Below are 24,850 nucleotides of genomic sequence, written 5' to 3'. Positions count from 1 at the left end.
CAGCGCACAATAGAAACGGCTCCGGTCATCACAGTCGGCCCCGCGCCCAAAGCCAGCATGGCCTGGAAACACCACACCGCTGGCCCCTCTGGCCATGCCTGTAAGCACTTTACAATCAATGGAAAGCCCTGACCCAGGCGTTTCAGCCATGTGCTGGTGCGGTAGGGCTGTAAGCTATAGTCGCCTATAGAGAGGAGGAATGCAAAGTTCCCGAGGGCATACAGAGTAAATCCCTCTTACCTACAGGCACAATGTATCCCTCTAGCTTCTCACCTGAAAACAAACACTCCCTTTTTTTTATATATATATATATATTTTTATATTGCAGGGCAGAGTACAGTCCGCATTGGGACATAGTCAAGCCATCATATTTTCATGTTTTTTACAAGGACAAAAATGATATGCAGCTTAGAATGGACAATTATATTTTCTCCCTCTTTTTTTCTTTTTACGCCGACACACAAGGACAAACAAACTGAGACAAAGAACAAAAACAAACAAACACACAAAAAACAACAACAACAACAACAACAACAACAACAACAACACACATACACTCCAATATTACAGCGTGGTGAAGGTGCTTGGAAAAATAAATAAATAAATAAATAAATAAATATATATATATATATATATATATATATATATATATATATTATATGCATGGGATCCTGCACAAGGGGGTCTATGGGAGACCAGCTGGGCAAATCACTCATCACCCCCGACCTCATCGAGGTAGGCCAGAAATGGGTCCCAAATGACTAGAAATCTCCCACGTGCGTTCGTTGGTCCTCAGGTACTGTACCTGAGTCTCTCCATCCGTATAACAGAGATCATGTCGGCCAGCCACAGCTGAAGAGGGTGGAGAGGGGGACTTCCACGCCTGCAGGATGAGTTTCTTAGCAACGATTGTCAACGAGCAAACACTCACTTTTTATCAGCACTCTTTGCACTGAACTTCACCATGTCTTGGATTTGAAGCTACAGAAATCACAGTAAGAAGAGAAACCTCCAGAATACAGGCAATGCATATATTAGCCTTCTTGTTAAATACTGTATATTACAGTTAGCAAGCCCAATATGAGATACACATCAGCGTCTTCAAAAATAAATACGGTTACATTTTTAATAGCGCTTTAGTTATACCCTTGATGAACCAAAAGGTCTGATATACCTTTACCTACATCCTAACAGACACAACAGGTACAAAATTGCTTGCATTATATCTCATGAGTCCTGATGCATGATGTTTGGACCAGAAAGAGTAGCTCTGGGTAGCAAGCTCTCTCTTTTTTTAATCAGTGTCCTTTTTTATTTATTTTGTATTTTGTATATTGGGGGGGGGGGGGCATCTTCACCTTTATTGGATAGGACAGTGTGATGACAGGAAGATAGATAGATAGATAGATAGATAGATAGATAGATAGATAGATAGATAGATAGATAGATAGATAGATAGATAGATAGATAGATAGATAGATAGATAGATACTTTATTGATCCCCTTGGGGAAAGTCGGGTGTCCAAGCAGCTCATACAGTCTGATAAAAACATATAAAACACAGATTAAAATGACAAGACACATTAGAAGAGAGGAATAAAGTATACACAGGGGTTAAAACCAGGGTTATCTTAAAATGAGATTAAAAAAACATAAAAACGACATGGAGTCATAGAGAAAAATAGAATATTGATTAAATCTGAATCTGATACAAAAGTGCCAATAAAATATATATATATATATATATATATATATATATATATATATATATATATATATATATATAATATTATTAAAAAGTCCGATAGTGTAGTAAAAATTATAAAATTGCACCAGTTCCCGTTATTGCACAGGCGGGGAGAGAGAGGGGAGGACATGCGGCAAAGGGCCACTGGTCGGATTCGAACCCGAGTCAGATGCGGGGTGCCCCAGCAGTGTCCATATCTGAAGTTTGTATCCAAATGATCAACATAAACAAACACTCGGTTATAATCCTAGAATTTGGATTTGCACAGATGAACTACACCTGGATTATGCCTGGATTATTTCACCTCGGTGGCGATTAGAAGCAGGACTCATGTGTGTTTGATAAAGCATTTATACCTGGCTGTAGATTATGCTTGATCTAATCCTGCTGTGTCTGTGCAGTTCATGTTTCATTTGGGATTATTGCCATGTGGAATACAGACCGTTAATGATTGCAGGTGTAAGATATGTTATCTCTGATATGATACAGTGTCAATACCAAAACAAAACAAAATCACTATTTCAATTTGGAGTAATTGCACTAAGGGAATTGTTTAGGTGTCGTGAAAATAGATTGGGGCCATTCTTTTAAAAGAAACCGTGATGCACGCTGTTGTTATATATCAGTATTTGAAATGACAAATGATATCTAAAAGGGTGAAATAGGAATAACCTCCTTCTAGATCAGAGAAAATGAGTAGTGGATTGTAAGCAGTCACTCAACTGTTCAAACACACACAGTTATGGTCAACAACAGAAGATCAATGAGTATGGGGCATGTGCCCACATGCATGCAAAGGTTATGTATAAGGAGGTTATGTATAAGGTTATGTATAAGGAGGTTATGTATAATGTTATGTATAAGGTTATGTTTAAGGAGGTTATGTATAAGGAGGTTATGTACATTATAAGGAGGTTATGTATAAGGTTATGTTTAAGGAGGTTATGTATAAGGAGGTTATGTATAAGGTTATGTATAAGGAGGTTATGTATAAGGAGGTTATGTATAAGGTTATGTATAAGGAGGTTATGTATAAGGAGGTTATGTATAAGGTTATGTATAAGGAGGTTATGTATAAGGTTATGTATAAGGAGGTTATGTATAAGGAGGTTATGTATAAGGTTATGTATAAGGAGGTTATGTATAAGGAGGTTATGTATAAGGTTATGTATAATGAGGTTATGTATAAGGAGGTTATGTATAAGGTTATGTATAAGGAGGTTATGTATAAGGTTATGTATAAGGAGGTTATGTATAAGGAGGTTATGTATAAGGTTATGTATAAGGAGGTTATGTATAAGGAGGTTATGTATAAGGAGGTTATGTATAGGGAGGTTATGTATAAGGAGGTTATGTATAAGGAGGTTATGTATAAGGTTATGTATAAGGAGGTTATGTATAAGGAGGTTATGTATAAGGTTATGTATAAGGAGGTTATGTATAAGGAGGTTATGTATAAGGTTATGTATAAGGAGGGTATGTATAAGGAGGTTATGTATAAGGTTATGTATAAGGAGGTTATGTATAAGGAGGTTATGTATAAGGTTATGTATAAGGAGGTTATGTATAAGGAGGTTATGTATAAGGTTATGTATAAGGAGGTTATGTATAAGGAGGTTATGTATAAGGAGGTTATGTATAAGGAAGGTATGTATAAGGAGGTTATGTATAAGGAGGTTATGTGAGGTCAGGAAAGGGGTGGGGCTAGGGAAAAGGTGCTGTAGCTAGGGATAGGAAGGTGATAGAGAGTCAGGGTTTGAGGTGTGAGTAGGGGGAGTGGCTAGGTGTATCTGGATGGTGGGAGGGTGTGTGGTCAGGAAAGGGGCAGGGCTAGGGAAAAGGGGCCATAGGGCTAGTAAGGTCATAGAGAGTCTGGGTTCGAGGGGTGGGTAGGGGGAGTGTCTGGGCGGATGTGGGTGGGTCAGGGTTAGGGTTCTGATCCGACTCACAAAATTGGATATCATAGCAGACTGGAGTATTGACCTTGGCGGAGGTCTGTGCTCTCCAAGTGTAATTCTAGTTATAATAATAATAATAATATTATAATAATAATAATAACAATAGTTGTTGTTATTATTATTATAGTCATAATAATGACTACAGACAAAATCAGAGGAGTTGTGGCAAATTTCGGGGAAGTTTCAAGATTGATCTTATGTACTGTCGCACTGAGGTATTATCGCATATTTCATATATAATCATAGGTAGTATCAATGTACAGCATACACCAGTAAGGACTGCTACATCAAATGACTACAATGATAACTTTCTCCATTTATGCTGTGTATTTATCCTATACAGCCTGACGAAGACCAGTGAGGTTGAAACGTGTTGCGTTTTGTAAAGGTAAAGGTAAAGTCCCACTGATTGTCACACACCTGAGTGTGTGAAATTTGTTCTCTGCATTTGACCCATCCCCTGGGGGGGCGGTGAGCGGCAGCAGTGCCGCGCTCGGGAATCATATGGTGATCTAACCCCCCAATTCCAACCCTTAGATGCTGAGTGCCAAGCAGGGAGGCAAATGGGTCCCATTTTTATAGTCTTTGGTATGACTCGGCCGGGGATCGAACTCACGACCTCCCAGTCTCAGGGCGGACACTCAAACCACAAGGCCACTGACCTGCCCCGGTGTATTTACGTACTGTGTGTACTTTGTGATTAAATCTGTTTAAAAGTACCCAAGAAGCTCCTCTTCCATCTCTATTGTCCCATTTATGCTATGCAATTGAGGCTGATGAACATGCGGTCGAAAAATCATCTATCCTCGGCTTAACTATACAGTCTTTATTTAGCTCTGCACTATCTGTAGATATCTAAGGGCATAAGTGCTTAAAGACAAGCAGGGACATGACATACAGGGAGAGAAGGAATGAATGCTTGAGCGAATACAAAGATGAGAGAAACAAACGATGGGCATCGCTTTCAGGAGCATCTCCTCTCTCCCTCTCTCCACCCCCTCTCATCTCCTTGGCCCTTAGTATTTCCTGGGCTCTCTCTCTCTCTCTCATGCTCCTACATTATGTGTCCATGTCTCTCGCCCCGCGGGTGATAATGTGGTGTCTGCACTTCTGCCCCTCCATAGATTAAGCACGCTTTTGTCGGGGGGGACAAAGAAAAGGCCCCTCCCCTGCTGCTGAGCCGGGGCTTTCAGCGTGGCCCCCTGCCAGGGGAGGCTTTAAAAGGGTGGGGGCGCGTGGCTCCTCTCATTCTCACGGCGGGACGACCCAAGGGCATCAAAGCAAGGTGAGTCCCTGTCCCTCACCCAGCCAGCTAGGGCAGCACAGCCAGGGTAGCAGCCAGGCCCCCCCATCCTCTCTCTCTCTCTCCCACACACGCTGTCCCAAACCCCCACAACACAGCAGCCATCCACAGCCTCGGCTCCAGGGCCAGTGGCCATCAGAGTTGAACCAGTGGGTGAGATGCATGGAGGTGGCGAGGGACATCTCTGGAGCAGGCAGCAAGGGGGAGACAATTGGCGGAATATAAAATAAAGAGATTGAAGGGGAGGGAGAAAGAGGCAAAGAGCCTAGATGAAGCCTCTGGCATTTTTGATTTTTTTTACTCTATTCATTTTTGTGTAGGAATTATAAATAGATGTTGATGCTTCCACTCCAACAATTACACATTCAGGGTAATTCTACTATTCAGGCCTTTATGCAGCCAGCGCTTTTCAACCTTTGTCAATACGCTCTGCTTCATAGCACATGGAATGTGCTATGAAGCGTTCCAGGCCTGTCACTGACAGTGTCAGTGCATAGAGTGGTGCATGTGCTATGTAGCGTTCCAGGCCTGTCAGGGCATAGAGTGGTGCATGTGCTATGTAGCGTTCCAGGCCTGTCAGGGCATAGAGTGGTGTATGTGCTATGTAGCGTTCCAGGCCTGTCAGGGCATAGAGTGGTGTATATGCTATGTAGCGTTCCAGGCCTGTCAGTGCATAGAGTGGTGCATGTGCTATGTAGCGTTCCAGGCCTGTCAGGGCATAGAGTGGTGTATATGCTATGTAGCGTTCCAGGCCTGTCAGTGCATAGAGTGGTGTATATGCTATGTAGCGTTCCAGGCCTGTCAGTGCATAGAGTGGTGCATATGCTATGTAGTGTTCCAGGCCTGTCAGTGCATAGAGTGGTGTATATGCTATGTAGCGTTCCAGGCCTGTCAGTGCATAGAGTGGTGTATATGCTATGTAGCGTTCCAGGCCTGTCAGTGCATAGAGTGGTGTCTATGCTATGTAGCGTTCCGGGCCTGTCAGTGGATAGAGTGGTGCATATGCTATGTAGCGTTCCAGGCCTGTCAGTGCATAGACAGAGTGATGTATATGCTATGTAGCGTTCCAGGCCTGTCAGTGCATAGAGTGGTGCATGTGCTATGTAGCGTTCCAGGCCTGTCAGTGCATAGACAGAGTGGTGTATCTACTTTAGTTGGGCTTTGGTGAATAGTTTAGAACAGTGAGCGCTCACTGCTGAACTGCCTGCGGCTACGCTGGGATTTGAAGCACAGTGTTGCTGCGTTTGTGTTTGATAGCCACTGTGGTTGATGGCGGCAAACTTTGATGCGAACATTTTTCACGTCAAAAATGAATGATTGGCTAAAGTCTCTGCACAGTGGTGTGTGTGTGTGTGTATGTGTATGTGTGTAGCAGCGATTCATTCCCAATACTGGGAATGTGCATACAGGCCCTCTTTTCACTGTTACCTCTCCAGATGTTTTGCTCCAGCTCTTCTTTAACAGCTGTATCCTCTCCTTCCAGACAAAATGACTCACCACTGCACCAAGTTCTCCGGCCACTGGAAGGTGAGTGCGCGGATGCGTGTTATTGTCCAGATGGCCCCTCGACGTAGAGGTTTCCCGGCCAGCCGTCTCCAGTAAAATGTCCTAACCAAAAAAAAAAAGGGCCCACAAATGATCGCAGCTCCTTTTATGTGTCTAGTCTAGACAGAGACACTATTTCTTTAATAGTGGAGGAGATACTGTGAACAGAACAACGGCCAGAATAAATATTCACAACACCATAGGATTGTAAATAATTATGACGGTATCGTTTGGACCATTAGCACCATTCGTTAGGCGAGTCGATCGCTTACTTGCAAGGAGCCGCGTTGTGTGTGTACATCAGATGCACTGAAGTGTCCCCGTTTCCCTGTCAGATCATCGTCTTCGACGAGGAGTGCTTCCAGGGACGTCGCCATGAGTTCACCTCCGAGTGCTGCAACGTGATGGAGTTTGGCTTCGAGACCGTGCGCTCCCTCAGGGTGGAGAGTGGAGCGTGAGTAAAACACAGAGACTGTGCACACAGAAAGAGATGGGCTTAAATGAACATGCAGCGCTGTCACAACATTCAGACAAACTGCTCGTTGAGTCTCATAGGAGTAATATAGAGCAGTGTTTCCCAAACTATGGGCCGGGAGTGGGACCCAATTTGGTCGCGGTCCCGTGGGGGGGGGGGGGTCGCCAACTGGTCGTCATGGCAACGCATTACCATTATGCTTTTTGTGAGCTTGGGTCCCAGGGAGACACACAATTTTTCTGTTGGGTCCCAAGATGAAAAGGTTTGGGAACCATCGATATAGAGTGTAAGCACAGCAGCTAGATTCAGTGACATTAGTGAGGTTTATTTGAGTAGTTGTGTGTCCACTGTCCATCAAGCACTTTGACATAGAATAGAATAGAATAGAATAGAACAAAATAAAATCGAATCGAATCGAATATAATTCTTTATTTGGCCATGGTATTTATGCACATACAAGGAAATCGGCTTGGTTTGGTTGGTGCACACAAGTTACATACATAGGAACATGACAAGTTAGAAGATATGAACAAATATAGATATAAAAGTTATAAAAAGATTCAAATATATTAACAGATATCAAGATATAAAAAGTATTATCAGCCACTGTGGCAAATAAATCAATCAATCAATCAATCAATCAATCAATCAATAAATCAATCACAATTTAACAAAATATGTATAAGCTGCATTGGAAATAGCAGCGGTAATTATGCTTGTATTGCACATGAATTGCAGATATTGATAGAATTGAATAGTATTTGCACATGATTGTGTGGGAAGATTAGAAGATTGTTTGTGGTATCACCACCAGGTTACGATTCACCTGCAGCTGCTGAGACTTTTGGGAGAGAGAGAGAGAAAGAGAGAGGGGATCAGAAACCACTTCCTAACGCTTGTGTCTTCTTCCCCAGCTGGGTGGGTTACGAGCACGCCTCTTACCAGGGACAGCAGTTTGTCCTGGAGAGGGGAGAGTATCCCCAGTGTGACGCTTTCGGCGGTAGCAATGCCTATCACATTGAGAGAATGACCTCCTTCCGACCCATTGCCTGTGCTGTAAGTTGAACTCGGAAATTCTATTTCAAATTAGTCCTATAATTTGCATTGTTGTTTTAAAACTGGGAGCCATAGACTTGTATTTGAGCGACTAACCAAATAGCTGTTTTGTTTTTTCGCCCCTCCAGAACCACAGAGAGTGCCGTATGACTATCTATGAGCGGGAAAACTTCCTGGGACGTAAGGGTGAGCTTAGCGACGATTATCCCTCCCTCCAGGCCATGGGATGGTGCAACAACGAGGTCGGCTCTCTCAGGGTCCAGTCTGGAGCGTGAGTGTTTTTTTTGCAACGGACAATGCTCTTCCTCATTTTTATTTCCTATCCTCCTATTTTTGGAGCATCCACTGCAATTCTCTTTTGCAATGACTTCCCTCTCTCTGATTTCACAACAGATTTGTGTGCTACCAGTACCCCGGTTACCGTGGATACCAGTACATCATGGAGTGCGATCGTCACTGTGGGGAGTACAAGCACTTCAGGGAGTTTGGCTCCCACTCCCAGACCCCTCAGATCCAGTCCATCCGCCGTATTCAGCAGTAACAACTTCCTCCTCCAGACCCTCACTCACCCATGTGACCCTTCACCTTTGACCCCTGCCCGGTGCTGAATAAACTGTCTTTCTTAAACCTTACTGACTTCCACTCATGTATTTGCTTTTCTCTTCCTATAAGGAAAGAACAATCATGACATGACAGACAGACAGACACAGATAGGCAGGCAGGCAGGCAGGCAGATATATAGATTTTTTCCCACATTTTAAATGACAATGTGCTTAAAGTCAAGGGGTTCACAATGCATGACTATTTGCTACAAATGGGACAGAAGTCTTATAATAACATATAAGGAATTAAATTGTATATAGGCCAATGTTTACAATACAATCTATTATGTAATCTATAGCCTTAGTCACAATGTATTAGTCAGAAGTAGCTTCTGTCTGCAGCAGTATTACACTCATGATTGTTCTGAGTTCAGAGAAGTTCAGCTGCAGTACTTGCTGCTAAAAGCTCCATGTAGTAGAGATGTGTCCCGTGCAGATTTTCAGTAGTTTAACCCACTTGGAATTAGCCAGTTTTGAAGGGGGGGGGGGGGGGGGGGGGATTTGTTCCAACATATAGGATTCAAACATAGATTTTAATCCATTTAAAGGAATTGGTGTCACATTATGATAAAAAAGTGAAAACAAAAGCTTCCAAAGTGCAGACATATGAATAATCTATTTGTATACAATACAATATTATGTTTCCCTATCTGATGTTAGTGTTTACCACAATATTACAACAGACCTTTGCTTCAGTGGTTGTTCATTTTATAATAGGCTATCCAGATTTTGCCCTGAAGAATAATGTTATACATCTAATGTGATTTATTGATACATCTTTTTAAATTGCACATACATTTGAGTTCAAGCGTTGTTTCCATATCCCGCAGCAATGACCGAGCAGCATTACCATTACTGGCCAGGGAACGGCACTACGTTTCCACCCCCCAAAAAAAGGAAAATATAGATCCAGTTCACTAAGGCAGCCCATCGAAATTCATTGATTTGAGCAGTATTATTATTAATGATCAGACGCGGCTGCAGCACCATTCAATATGAAGAGTACGTATACTAGCAGGCTGAGTAGGCCATGAAGCGGGATGTCATGTGAAACTGGGATGTTTACAATAAAATACATCCAACATGTTTGCCCAGTGTGAAGTCTTGTAGGAAATTACTGCGGGTCGGACGACCCTATTCACATATCAAGATATCAAGCAAGATTTTTGTAACGTCATGTAAAGAAACCTGCCTAGTCTGCACTATGAGCGGTTCGGTTCCAGCCGACGTCCGTCCGTTACGTGTTTTACGAGCAACTCCTCCGCAGTGGGAGGAAGTTAGTTGAACCACAAGGCAAGCAATGCAACACTGCTAGAAACCATAGAATTAAAACCTATCGAAGGGGACTTCAATAAACATGTGCCATATTGGAGGAGAAAACGAGCATCTTAATCGCAGGGAGCGGACTTATCAGTTGCCAAACTGCTGAGAGGCAGCGGACGGATAACCTTACTTGCTGCCGAGTGTGGACTGCCCCTGCTCCTCGGACTGGCTGGAGTGTCGGGTCGGGGCTAGAGAACGACGCGCTGCTCGGCTCTCCACGGTCTCATAGTTTGATTTGAGATAACCCTATCGACCTGTGTGGCAGATTTACGACACATCCGCAGCGTGTCGCATTGTAACTGTACCTAGGTTAGATATCTGTTGTCTCAGCGGCGAAGTTCTCGGTTAACAAGCTAACTACCGCTGCTAGCCGATTTCCATCGCTCCCTCCCCCTCCTCCACAGCGTCACCATCAACCCGCAGTCAGTAGCTCTGTGCTGGGTCCCCAGGCGAGGAGGGTCCCCCAACGGCTCGGGGTAACGAAGCAGCTATGGACTATATTTTGCAATTGCGCCGATATTTTTTGAAGACATTGGACTTTTAAGATTGTTCCCCCCCCTGGAAAACCTGCAAGATCTACCCCCTCCCCGATACGAGTAGCGAGTTAACACGCTGCCGTTAGCTTAAGGTTAACGTTGTTAGGTAAATAGCTGTCTGAAATCGAGCCAGCGTTACGTTAGTCTCAGTTAGTTTGCCAGCTAATATAACGCCACTTGCTACCCACCACAATGAGAGTGTAGCCACCGAGTTAAAAATATATATATTCCCAACTAGATGTATGGATTGACCAATCATTCGGACCCTAGTCGTTAGTTAGCTTATTGACTAGCCACTTCACTTTGCTAGCTAGCGTGGTAGCTAGCTAGACGAACCAAATCTCGTTATTGCCAGCAGGCTAAAAGAAGACCGATTTGTGGCTTGTGATTCCTTGATTGCCCTTCTGCTTGGACTGGATATGGTGCCAAGCTCCTTGGCTAAACTGCATCTTTCGGGCGACATTTTTGTGATTGATGAGTCGATAAGGAACGTTTTAGCTTGCACAGGAAGCCAGCAACGACGGCAACATAAACAAGAGCAGTGTGTGGATTTTATGGAATGCAAACCACGATAATATAACCTCTGCTTAACTGGTTTTATTTTTTTTACTGACGTTATACACGTGTCCCCGTTTTATTACAATAGTGTTGCTTTTCTGTTGTTGAGGCGCAAAGGGCTTGAGCCAGTCACATTGGCACGGACTGCCATTCCACCAACGTTAAAACAGGACATTTTTGTCAACCCGTCTTTGGATTTTTGAAGGGAAACACATGCCGCACTGGAGACAAGTTGGTCGTTTTGGACATAATTCCAACAAGAAGACTAAAGTCGCCAGAGACCTGTAGGATTTGACAGTGGTCTTCTCTTCAGATCCAGCATTATTTTGTTCATCTACCTATCTCTGGGAGACATATCACATTATTATAGCAGCAGAGGAACGTTACGAGGGAGCACTGACCTCAAAACAAGAGCTCACCAGTCGTTCCTTGCTATATTTGCCACTCCTTTCATTCGTACGCCATCTAAGATAGCTACTTTTTTTTTTGCACTAAATGAGATGACAAGGACTGATCTAGCGCCCCTGGTGATATATATTTCTTCAGTAATGTCTTCCCTCCTGGATGTCTCTTCTTCTGTCAGAATGATTGTTGTTTGAAACGAACTGAATCGACTAACGGCTTGAGAAAACGCCACCATTGCATTCGAAGGGCAGCGCTGCCTGCCATCCGTTCAGCTGGCCCTATCATGCACCTTGGCCCTTGATGGTGGTCGTTTCTGGAGGACACTGCTTTTTTAGCCCCTAAAATACGCCCCCCCCCCCCCCCCAGTCAGATCTTTTATTGATTTGGTCGTCCCAGGGCTGAAGATGGCGGACCTCGAAGCAGTGCTCGCCGATGTCAGCTATTTGATGGCGATGGAGAAGAGCAAATCGACTCCAGCGGCCCGGGCGAGTAAGAAAATCATCCTCCCCGAGCCCAGGTAAGCAGATTTCTAAAGAGCTTCGTGTTGTGCTGCTGTGGTAAGGAGGGCCCGTGTTTGTTTGCCTGTCAAAGTGATGCATATTTGTGCATGCCATGTTGCCATATAGGGAGGTGGGAGGCGTGCTTCCCCTCAAACCTTCGACTTTTACTGTAGATGCAAAGTGAAATATGACAGAGTATTTTGCCTCTTGTCGCCTACCCCAGCGTTGTTATTACAGTGTATAGTGATGGGGTTGTGATGCAGCTGCCTGCAGCACATTTTTCACGATTGGTCTCCTTTTCAGATGAGATAATACCTGGTTATTATTGTGATGTTGTTAACGTGACCTCCTTCTCCTACCTTTTATTTCCAAATGCTCAGTTAACAGTTTGAACGCAGACCATTTTGCCTATAAATGACTTTTATATAGCATTATGTAACACATTTGTTGAGGCAGCAGAGGTGAGGGTTATCATCCATGGTGCTACAAGTCTTTTGATGCAGCATAATATTATTTAGCCAGTGAACTGCCGCTCTTGACTCTAGCCTCAGTTCCTCAGTGCGGTCGTGCAGCCAGTGAAATAGCCCTTAACGCGAACATAAGGCTACACCTAAACTCCTTTCTCAAAATCTTCAAAAATACACGTTTCCCCAACATCCACACACGGCTCCAGATCCTCCTCTCACACCGCTCCTCCTTGGCTTTGTCCCAGGGTTTGAGTTGCAATGGCTGTGGGCATGTAGTGTGTGCAACTTGACTGAAAGAGGATGTGGTTAAAATTTGGTTATGGAGATGCTGTTGTTGCTTTTTGTACAAGGTTTTGTCTGAATGTACCACGCTATTTGGTTAGCGCAATGATAACAACCCCAGGGAACAACAGCTTTCTTCACAGCGGAAGATCGCGGCTGATAGGAAGCACCTTTGTTTAGGCCCACCCATGTCAGATTCAGATATGCCCACCCCTGGCAGATTGAGATGTTAGACTTTCTGTTCTTGCTTGCAATAGGCGCCTCACACACACTTGATATAATTCATCACTAAACTGAAACAACATATTCTTCACAAATTATGGGGACTTTAACATTTTGCTTAGTTTGGATTTTTTTTTAATTATGGAAGATAAGATTCATAGGGTTGGACCAGCCAACCCCCCGATTTGAATTCAGGGTTCGAACCAATAATGATTTTGAAAGAGGTCACATTTGCCCCTTATTATTTTTCTACAGAGTCAGTGTCTTGTCTGAGGGGGGAGGGGGGTCAACAGAAATCGATGATACAGATACTGCTTCACACATGCAATAATGCCAATACGCCATTGATATTTTTCCCACAACTGAAATGAACAAATTAAAGAATATTCTACAATAGGGAATGACGATCCCAGTTCAATTTCTCCTTTAAATATTAGTTTAGAATGATCCAAAATCATCAATTGAACTGCTTTCGCTGCATCCATTAATCCATCCAAATCTGCCCAGCCCAAAGAGGGCGTACAGGTGACGGAACACTCACTCTGCCATATTGGACGTCCACTGGTCTTTCCAACGACAGCTGAGTACTGATGATCGCTTTTCTAAACCACCAACCATTCACTTGTTCAACAGTATTGCATCTCAAGACATTGTTAATTCCATTGTGCTGCTGACTGGGAAGACAATTGTTTTGTTTTTAATCACAGATACAATAGACTTTGTGTTTAGATAATGTCAGCTTATCGTAGTTAGTGAGCGAGCTAACCATAATATCTGGTTTGTTTGCTATCACTTTCTTGTTGCCAATACATCTAATTTGCCCAGCAGCTAATGTTATGCAGGGTTTCGCCCAGAAAAGATGTTAGGCCTGGTGGCAAGTATCTGTTGACGGGGGCCCAACTGTCTTTTTTGACGGGGGCCCAGTTAGGGCTGTGAATCCTCACTGGCCTCATGATTCTATTATAAGGATGCACCAATATTAACATTGCTGTTATGGCCGATAACCAATTACTTACCGATGTCAATTAGGGATGTAACGATAACCGGTTTTAATGATAACGTACAGTTTCAAATTTTCATTATCATTAAAACCGCGGTACCGTGATTACCGTGGTACTGTGATTACAGTGCTTTGAAAAACATGGTAAATACTGTCCATCATCAACCAAAGTTGGCAACCGTCCCCCACATGCAGACGTGCAGCCTTGGAGAAATGATTTCAGTGAGTGTATCAATCCTTTTTGGGTCTGAGTTTTGGGTCACATTTTAACAAACCGTGATAATACTGATAACCGTGATAATTTTTGTCACGATAATCGTGATGTGAAATTTTCATACCATTACATCTCTAATGTCAATGTGATCTATATAAAGAACACATTTCTATGATAATCAAATTTTGTACATACTGAAAAACACATGTAAACACTGTGAATTTGAAAAAGTAATGCATTTCTTCATTTCCAATACATTTGGAAAAGCCCATAAATCATAGATTTACCTCAACTTTTGCCCCACACTGATAACCGTTATTAACCTTCGACCAACACCGGACCGATGCCGATATATTAAAAAAAATACTAAAATCGTCCGATGCCGATATAGCGTGCATCTCTATTCGATTACGATTCATCTGTGAACGACTCGATTCGATTCCACGATGCATCACGATGCATCTCAAAGTATTGTTGATCGAAGTATCACATCCTCAATTTTCTATGTCAGTGATTCCCAAACTGTGGTCCGGGGACCAGCGGGGGTCCGCGAGGCTCCACCTGGTGGTACTCAAGAGCTTTTATCAGCAAATACGATGTTTTGTGTTGGTTGTTTGCGGTCTGACACAAAAGTAGCCAACTACAGTGATTTTTTTTAAATCCACAGTGGGAAGTGGTACTTGGAAAATTCGGTTTCGTACATAGTGGTACTTGGTCTGAAAAGTTTGGAAACCTCTGTTCTATATTATTACTGCACATGGCTACTTTTTCCATCAATTAATACAAGCAGTCAGATAAATATCAACTCCCTTTTTTATTTAGAAAGTGCTTAAAAAAATCTGAATGTCAACATAAATTTTAAACAAACGATTCATCTGTTTTCTTTTTTCAATATTGTGTATTCATTTTTTTTATGGAACAATACATGAGACAATACAAGACAAACAGGTTCAGCAGACACAGGGGAAAAACATACATACATCATCAACATTCAACATTGCAATGTGGTGCTACCAGCTGCTCAAGGTGCTTATGTATGTAATAGATAAGGTGCATGGGATCTCACGCAAGGGGTCCACAAGACACCAGCCGGGCAACCCAACCATCACCCCCAACCTCAGTCATTCTTAACCTCATCAAAGTAGGCCAGAAACGGGTCCCAGATAGTTTGAGAACCTCCCAAGCGAGTTGGGTCTCAGGGACCTTAGTCTCTCCATCTGTATACAGTAACAGAAATCATGTCCATCAGCCATAGGATGGACGGTCTCCAGAGGGTGGAGAGGAGGACTTCCACTCCTTCAGAATGAGTCTCTTGGTGACAGTGGTCCCCAGTGTCAGAGACTGTTTGATTTGATTTGATTTGATTTATTATGGATATAAAGACACACAATCCAAGGGAGTAAAACATGCAAAAGTGCTGACACTTATTTCCAGCATGGTCCTCTCTGGTCTTAAAAACATGACATACATAAACATTGAACGTAAAAGAGCAGTACAAATCAATCAATAGTAAGAGTAAGATAAAAGTTAGGCAATAAAAGACAATAAAAAAAGCAATAAAAGATATAAAGATTAAGAGAACTATATACAAATTAGGAGAATGCTAAAGTACAAATAAAGAGGACCCCCTAACTAAGGAAACACAAGTTAAATTACATAGGCACCGTATCCATCAGCCAAGATCTAGTGAACCATAGATCTTGTTGCACAGCTGTAGGGAAGTTCAAAGAGGACTCCGAGCAGAGTTCAGCCTCCGGCTGTAGGGTTAACGATTCATCTGTTTTCAATTCCATTCCACGTCCACATCGCGGTGCATCTTAAAAACATGGTCTAGACCAGCGGTGTCAAACTCATTTTAGTCCACGGCCCACATGATGCGACCCAATTTCGTGTCAAGTGGGCCAGACGATGGAAATCAATAATCAATAATAACCTATAAATGACAAAACCTCCTTATTTTACCGTTTCTTTTAGTGTAAAGAATTACAGGTACAACGCTACAACACGTAGGGTTATCTCAGCTACCAGCAAGCACATTATCTACTGTCTGTACTGTGCATTACAATCAGGGGTGTAGTGGAGGGTAAATGCAATTTACCCACCCCTTTAAAATGAGACAGATAGTTTACTCAGCTATTTTCAGATCAACTGTATCAATCAATGAGGGCAAACAAGGTGGGTTAACTACTCACCTTGGATAGTTTACCCACCTCTGTATTTATCCCTACACCCCTGATTACAATTGATGGCAACTGTGCAATTCTCTATAGTCAAGCAAAGGTAAGGAAAATAGCTGATTGGTGATTAATACAGATAACATGAATAGGCAACTTAATATTTAACTTGCTCCTGAAACCTGGTACCTCTTAGCCTTCACAAGTGCATCACATTGGATTGAAGGACTTCTCAGTGCAATTTTGCAAAGTCAAAATATAATTCAGAATGCAAAGTCATCCTTTGGGCCAGATTTGACCCTTTGGAGGCCCGGATGTGGCCCCCAGGCCGCATGTTTGACACCCTTGGTCTAGACAGCACTGCCAGATTGTCAACAACACATTTGAGCTATCTTGAATTCTATGCTGGGTAACGTTATTCCCAGAATCTGGTTACCGCCGGTAAGTAAACGCTTTTGAAGAAGATAGCCAAAGATATTGCTAGCTAAGTTGCTAACGTTTGCAATGCTAATGTGATGCTAATGATAGTCAACAACAACTGTCTGCTGCTGTTGAATGTAGCTTTGTCTCCTGTGTACTAGGGATGGGCGATAAAACAATAGCAATATATATCAGCGATAGAGACATCATCAATACAATAAAAAAATAGTTAGATAGGACGTTCGATAGAGTGCTTCTCATCTGCTCCATGGCTCATACAACCTATCATGATGTCCCTTGTTACTACGATTGACACGGAAACAGCCTATCATTCAACAGACAAACCCCGAGCGTGCACCCGCCCCAGCTCATAAACAGCCAATCATATCCCTTGACAATGGTCAGTGCTAGTGAGGCGAACAGCATGTTTGGTCTCACCCGGCACCACACCACCATGTGAAACAACAACATAGATTCTATGTTGTTGTTTCACATGGTGGTGTAAATTGACAACGTGTTAACCTGTGTTCCATATTAACAACGTTACCGTTACGAGCCCGCAGTCTTCCATATTAATAACATTACCGTTACGAGCCCGCAGGCTTCCATATTAATAACGTTACCGTTACGAGCCCGCAGTCTTCCATATTAATAACGTTACCGTTACGAGCCCGCAGTCTTCCATATTAATAACGTTACCGTTACGAGCCCGCAGTCTTCCATATTAATAACGTTACCGTTACGAGCCCGCAGTCTTCCATATTAATAACGTTACCGTTACGACCCCGCAGTCTTCCATATTAATAACGTTACCGTTACGACCCCGCAGTCTTCCATATTAATAACGTTACCGTTACGAGCCCGCAGGCTTCCATATTAATAACGTTACCGTTACGAGCCCGCAGTCTTCCATATTAATAATGTTACCGTTACGAGCCCGCAGTCTTCCATATTAATAACGTTACCGTTACGAGCCTGCAGTCTTCCATATTAATAATGTTACCGTTACGAGCGCGCAGTCTTCCATATTAATAACGTTACCGTTACGAGCCCGCAGTCTTCCATATTAATAACGTTACCGTTACGATTTTTTGCTTCAGCCCCCCCTTTCCCCGATTTTTTTTAATCCAAGTTCCTCCTTTATCTGACTCTTTTGCTTAAAAAATTGCAAGAGAAAACTATAGCATCTGGTGCAATGAATGAATGATAATTGATAACCCACCTTTTGAAGAATATAACATTACAAAATAAGAAGTGGAGTGAAAGAGTTGCAACTAGTGCCTCCTGAGCAGATTTTTTTTAACCGTTTAATTTATTTTCACAAAAATTTTCCCATTTCCCCCTTTCTCTCAAGTACCCCCTGTAGTACCTCCACATACGCCTAGGGGTACGCGTACCGCAGTTTGGGAACTGCGGCTCTATATAACAAAATCTCACTAGATAATGGTTGGTCATAAGAGAGGAGTAAGTTCAGTTTGGTCTGGTCATGCACTGAAAGAGACAGCGAAGTACCTTTTACATGCACACCCCGATATTCCACTATTATTCAGAAAATGACAATATTGTGAATTTGGTACGGCTCGTGTAAACAGCATTATTCCGCTTGGATATTCTGAATTAGGCCCTTTTCAGAATTGACTATTTTCCGATTAAGACGTGGTTTTGGGCGCATTCCTTGGACATGTATACAGCACATTCACAATATACGTCTCAATCTGGGTTTTTTACAGCAGTTTGTGACACACGGCCTCTTGCCTGTTTACGGTCGGCTACAGTTGTGCGTTGTCAACAAACAAACTAGCCAGAGAGATGCATGCCTAAAAGAAAAGCCCACATTTGACATTTCTGGTCGGAAGGAGAAACACACCTACTTTTAAGCATATAGACGGTTTTCACCAGCTGCAACCCCACAGCATTTCCTTTTTCTCAGCTTCTTCTTCTGTGTTTTATGGCGGTTGGCATCCTTAAATGTTGCATTATTACCGCAACCTGAATTGTATCAGCTTCACAGTGCTAACTATTGACAGTGTCCACTTTCTAAGCTGTTCAGGGGAAAACACTGACATAGCCTACTTCTATTTCTATTTTATTTATTTTTATTTTTATGTAAAGATAGGCCTATGCGTGCAATAACATACTGATAGTCAGCTTACTCTGTAATGTAGCTTTTATTAGCCTCTCAGGCTAGCTCCGCGGACAGGACAACAACACTTCCGAAGTTCCTACTACCCAGTGTGTGCACGTCTTTGCGACAGGGGTGGCTGTTATGGCAACTATCAACAACAACAACTACTACTACTACTAACTACTACAATACATAAAGACCAAAATAGGCTAACTTGTTATGACACGGCCTAACGTTAACATTTAATATGAGCCGAGTATCAGCCTGTGCTCAGCTATGTATACAGGAAGTAAACCGGATATTCAGGTGGGTTGTGATGGTTGTTATTGTTGTCAAGTTAAAACCATCTATAGGGCTGGACAATAGCGTTGAAATCAAGAAGATCAATTATTAATTTACCGGACATACAGACAGACCCCATCTTTATTAGTCACAGACACACTTTATGCATGCACACATGTGCACGGTAACTAGTATACACACACACATGCTTCAGAGGCGCAGTGAAATTTGTCCTCTGCGTTTTGACCCATCCTGGCTCGTCCTCCTCCACGGTCAGGCCAGGAGTGGTGTGCAGCTGCAGTGAAGCGCCCGGGGACCAACTTCTTCCAACCGCCTCTGGTCAGACAACGACCTTCTGCATGTTTTTAGCGGGGGGTTATATATGGAGGAAACCCCAGGGGAGCATGGGGAGAACATGCAAACTCCACACAGAAGGGCCCTCTCGACGAGGTAGCCCACCTGGGCACCAGGCACTGAAGGCGGAATGCGGAGACATAACCCCAGTGTCAACAGCGTCCCAGGTGGGAATCGAACCCCAGGTCCTTCTTGCTGTGAGGCGAGAGCACCACCTCATTATATGTCCATCTCATTGAACCAAATGTTAATGTTAGGTGTGATGTGATGTCTCTCTGAAACAAAACAGGTATATTCAAATAATATTCCTACCACACCTCATTTTAAGTTTATGATAGAGAAAGTAAAATTTGCTTGTCAAGTTGTCATCAATTTAGACCGCAGAAAACAGACCAGTCGAGTCGACTCAGTCACTACAGGTTTATTGTTGACTTTTTGAAGGAAGCAGATGTTCCTCCAGTTTGTATGCCTTCTGTGTATTTCGGATCACACACACACACAAAAACGTTGCAACGTGCATCATCGATAAGGAGTTGATGATGACATTTTACGAGAGAGAGAGAGAGGGGGGGGGGGGGGGCGTCTTCACAATCTCCGCCTTACCTGTCTACACTCCCAGACAACCACAGCTTTTGCAAATGCAGACAGGTCAGGCAGACAGGGCAGGCAGACAGGGTGTTTGTAGGGGGCAGTTAGCTCTGGGCTATGTGTTTGTGGGGGGCAGTTAGCTCCGGGCTATGTGTTTGTAGGGAGGCAGTTAGCTCTGGGCTATGTGTTTGTGGGGAGCAGTTAGCTCTGGGCTACGTGTTTGTGGGGAGCAGTTAGCTCTGGTCTACATGTTTGTGGGGAGCAGTTAGCTCTGGGCTATGTGTTTGTGGAGGGCAGGTAGCTCTGGGCTACTTGTTTGTGGGGGGCAGTTAGCTCCGGCTATGTGTTTGTAGGGGAGCAGTTAGCTCTGGGCAATGTGTTTGTGGGGAGCAGTTAGCTCTGGGCTACATGTTTGTGGGGAGCAGTTAGCTCTGGGCTATGTGTTTGTGCAGGGCAGTTAGCTCTGGGCTACTTGTTTGTGGGGGGCAGTTAGCTCCGGGCTATGTGTTTGTAGGGGAGCAGTTAGCTCTGGGCAATGTGTTTGTGGGGGGCAGTTAGCTCTGGGCTATGTGTTTGTGGGGGTCAGTTAGCTCTGGGATATGTGTTTGTGGGGGGCAGTTAGCTCCGGGCTATGTGTTTGTGGGGGGCAGTTAGCTCTGGGCTATGTGTTTGTGGGGCACAGTTAGCTCTGGGCTATGTGTTTGTGGGGCACAGTTAGCTCTGGGCTACGTGTTTGTAGGGGGGCAGTTAGCTCTGGGCTATGTGTTTGTGGGGGGCAGTTAGCTCTCGGCTACGTGTTTGTGGGGGGCAATTAGCTCTGGGCTATGTGTTTGTGGGGGGCAGTTAGCTCCGGGCTATGTGTTTGTGGGGGGCAGTTAGCTCTGGGCTACATGTTTGTGGGGAGCAGTTAGCTCTGGGCTACGTGTTTGTGGGGGGCAGTTAGCTCCGGGCTATGTGTTTGTGGGGGGCAGTTAGCTCTGGGCTATGTGTTTGTGGGGAGCAGTTAGCTCTGGGCTATGTGTTTGTGGGGAGCAGTTAGCTCTGGGCAATGTGTTTGTGGGGGGCAGTTAGCTCTGGGCTATGTGTTTGTGGGGGTCAGTTAGCTCTGGGATATGTGTTTGTGGGGGGCAGTTAGCTCCGGGCTATGTGTTTGTGGGGGGCAGTTAGCTCTGGGCTATGTGTTTGTGGGGCGCAGTTAGCTCTGGGCTACGTGTTTGTAGGGGGGCAGTTAGCTCTGGGCTATGTGTTTGTGGGGGGCAGTTAGCTCTGGGCTACGTGTTTGTGGGGGGCAATTAGCTCTGGGCTACGTGTTTGTGGGGGGCAGTTAGCTCCGGGCTATGTGTTTGTGGGGGGCAGTTAGCTCTGGGCTACGTGTTTGTGGGGAGCAGTTAGCTCTGGGCTACGTGTTTGTGGGGGGCAGTTAGCTCCGGGCTATGTGTTTGTGGGGGGCAGTTAGCTCTGGGCTATGTGTTTGTGGGGAGCAGTGAGCTCTGGGCTATGTGTTTGTGGGGAGCAGTTAGCTCTGGGCTACGTGTTTGTGGAGGGCAGTTAGCTCTGGGCTATATGTTTGTGGGGAGCCGTTAGCTCTGGGCTACGTGTTTGTGGGGAGCAAAGCTCTGGGCTACGTGTTTGTGGAGGGAAGTTAGCTCTGGGCTATGTGTTTGTGGGGAGCCGTTAGCTCTGGGCTACGTGTTTGTGGGGAGCCGTTAGCTCTGGGCTACGTGTTTGTGGGGAGCAAAGCTCTGGGCTACGTGTTTGTGGAGGGAAGTTAGCTCTGGGCTATGTTTGTAGGGGGCAGTTAGCTCTGGGCTATGTGTTTGTAGGGGGGCAGTTAGCTCTGGGCTATGTGTTTGTGGGGAGCAGTTAGCTCTGGGCTACTTGTTTGTGGGGGGCAGTTAGCTCTGGGCTGCGTGTTTGTGGGGGGCAGTTGTGGGCTATGTGTTTGTAGGGGGGCTGTTAGCTCTGGGCAATGTGTTTGTGGGGAGCATTTAGCTCTCGGCTATGTGTTTGTGGGGAGCAGTTAGCTCTGGCCAATGTGTTTGTGGGGAGCAGTTAGCTCTGGCCAATGTGTTTGTGGGGAGCATTTAGCTCTTGGCTATGCGTTTGTGGGGAGCATTTAGCTCTCGGCTATGTGTTTGTGGGGAGCAGTTAGCTCTGGGCTACGTGTTTGTGGGGAGCAGTTAGCTCTGGGCTGGGTGTTTGTGGGGGGCAGTTAGCTCTGAGCTACGTGTTTGTGGGGGGCAGTTAGCTCTGGGCTATGTTTGTAGGGGGCAGTTAGCTCTGGGCTATGTGTTTGTAGGGGGCAGTTAGCTCTGGGCTATGTGTTTGTGGGGAGCAGTTAGCTCTGGGCTACTTGTTTGTGGGGGGCAGTTAGCTCTGGGCTACGTGTTTGTGGGGAGCAGTTAGCTCTGGGCTGCGTGTTTGTGGGGGGCAGTTAGCTCTGAGCTACATGTTTGTGGGGGGCAGTTAGCTCTGAGCTACATGTTTGTGGGGGGCAGTTAGCTCTGGGCTATGTGTTTGTACGGGGGCTGTTAGCTCTGGGCTATGTGGTTGTGGGGAGCAGTTAGCTCTGGGCTATGTGTTTGTGGGGAGCAGGTAGCTCTGGGCTATGTGTTTGTAGGGGGACTGTTAGCTCTGGGCTACGTGTTTGTGGGGAGCAGTTAGCTCTGGGCTGCGTGTTTGTGGGGAGCAGTTAGCTCTGGGCTACGTGTTTGTGGGGAGCAGTTAGCTCTGGGCTGGGTGTTTGTGGGGGGCAGTTAGCTCTGAGCTACGTGTTTGTGGGGGGCAGTTAGCTCTGGGCTATGTGTTTGTGGGGGGCAGTTAAATGTGGGACTTTGGAGATAGCGTGGTGCTGCTACATTCTCATCAGGCCAAGGTTCTGCCCGCTGGCAGAGAGGTGAGATTTTGACAGCAACACTGGAAGCAGTGCAGATGAGAGGCGTGGGGGAGGTTAGAGAGAAATCCACATTAGAAAGGAGATGGAAGTCAAAGGAGCTGTTTGGAGGAGGGAGCTTGTTTATGTGTGTAGACTCAGAGATACTGTGCAAAGTGCAAATCAATAGTTGGAAAGACGTGCTGCTGTCTCTAATTCCACGGTTCTTTAGGTGTAACGCAGATTTCTGCTCACCTTGTGGAAAACGTGGGGGGAGTCTGAGAAGGCGGGGCTTCCACACACCATGTCATCTCTGAAAAGAGTACTCGCTATGAAAAAAAGTGGTATTGTGCATCTCTAGGTATCATCACAAAAACTGATACAAACATTATCGCTGCTATTACTGCATTAGATCAGCCAACGTTAGCCTAAGATAGCACTGCGCTAGTTCTTGAGAGCTCTCCAGCGCAAGTATTTTGCTCAAAACCAAGAGGCTAGTAAAGTGTCCTTGTCAGATGGCCGAACTAGCTTGTCATACCTCTCATGCTGTCGCTGTGCCCAGTGCTTTGCTTTGAAAGGCTTGCTTGAGGGTGCGTCATCCTCGGAGCCCATGTGTTCCTCAGTCATCCTCGCAGTAGGGATGGGTACCGTTCACATTTGAACCGATACCGGTACGATCGGTACTTTACACACACTAATAAGAAAAAAAATTACAGTTGTAAAAAAAAAAAGTCCAAACTTCTCAGAGAGAGCGGTCTGTATTCACTAAAGCCTTCATATCTCAGGCTCTGTAGCACATAGACACATAAAATAAAAAGCATTTGAGAGCTTAACCCTTTGGCTTTTCGTATTATATTTGCCCTAATGTTCATTAAAACATTTTTTTATCTTTAACCCCAAAAAATAAAAAGATTCTAATGCATTTTAAGAAATGTTAATAAAGATTATGGCAAATGTAACCCTTCCAAATAAAAAGCCACGGGTTTAAGATCTCAAATGCTTTTTATTTCATGTTGATAGCTACTATACAGGCTGAGGAAATACATTCTGTTGAACCCTTGACAATTACTGCAGCAAGAGTAATGTTAGTGATCTCTGTTTTGCAGTCGTTGTTAAGACAGTGAAAAGCCCCGTTATCTAACAACCACAACGGCAGTGAAACAACTTATCCAGCTAACGCTAGCTAATTAAATAACGTTACCTGATGTGGTAGAAGTCGATGCCTCTCTCAACGTTACAGCTGAGGAGGTGCTGCTGACGTTAGCTGCGGTGCGGTATCTGCTTCATTCACCCTCAGCCTATCTAAAGCTGTGTTCACACAGAGATATTTATTTTTCGCTCTGTCGCTTGATTCAACCCTTTGGAATCGCTCTGTCGCTCTGTTTAAATCGCTCATCAACAGGCACACAAATTGATGGACATGTGGGGGTTATAACGTTACGCAATGTCATGCTGTTTGTCCACTACGAGCCCCTGTCGTTGTTTACAAGCTAAGCCTATCAGCGTGCTCCTAACGCGAGCTCTATACCGGTAGTACAGACTTCACTTCATGTCAGCTGTCAGCCTGTCGAATGTGGTTTGTTGCCACACAATAAACCAGCGGTTTGTTCCAAGCCAGAGTGATCCTTGACTCACTCTCACACGGCAGCCAATCAGCGTTGAACAGCGAGCGACTGATGCCAGCGTAATTTCGCTCGAGTTGGGATATTTCATCTCGGGCGACGAGCGTATTTTCTCCCTATCGCTCTGTCTCTGCCGCTCGGACGGCCAGCGATTTTTCTCCCGGGCGAATATACGCTCAATCGCTCGTTTGCATTGACTTTGTATGTAAACTCGATGTCC

At 44.5% G+C, this 24,850-nt stretch overlaps 2 protein-coding genes across 2 annotated transcripts in view; both read left to right on the top strand.

Moving 5' to 3' along the window:
* Positions 1 to 6,496: 6,496 nt before the first annotated feature.
* cryba4 (crystallin, beta A4) lies at positions 6,497 to 8,625 on the top strand (the record flags this gene model as incomplete). The annotated part of the gene is made up of 5 exons (XM_083642345.1): positions 6,497 to 6,535; positions 6,889 to 7,007; positions 7,943 to 8,084; positions 8,213 to 8,355; positions 8,478 to 8,625. The coding sequence occupies 5 exons, from the start codon at positions 6,497 to 6,499 to the stop codon at positions 8,623 to 8,625; spliced, it is 591 nt and encodes a 196-aa protein (XP_083498471.1).
* Positions 8,626 to 10,089: 1,464 nt separating this feature from the next.
* Positions 10,090 to 24,850, top strand: part of grk3 (G protein-coupled receptor kinase 3) — a 105,684-nt gene continuing 90,923 nt past the window's right edge. The window contains exon 1 of the mRNA XM_083642340.1: positions 10,090 to 12,025. Coding sequence (XP_083498466.1) covers positions 11,913 to 12,025 — 113 coding nt within the window. The 5' untranslated portion in view covers positions 10,090 to 11,912. The remainder of the gene's footprint in view (positions 12,026 to 24,850) is intronic.

This window comes from Poromitra crassiceps, assembly GCF_964638095.1.
Source record: "Poromitra crassiceps genome assembly, chromosome: 8".
Lineage (NCBI taxonomy): Eukaryota > Metazoa > Chordata > Actinopteri > Beryciformes > Melamphaidae > Poromitra > Poromitra crassiceps.
The sequence above is the reverse complement of the archived record's forward strand: the minus strand, read 5'-3'. Positions and strand labels throughout refer to the sequence as shown.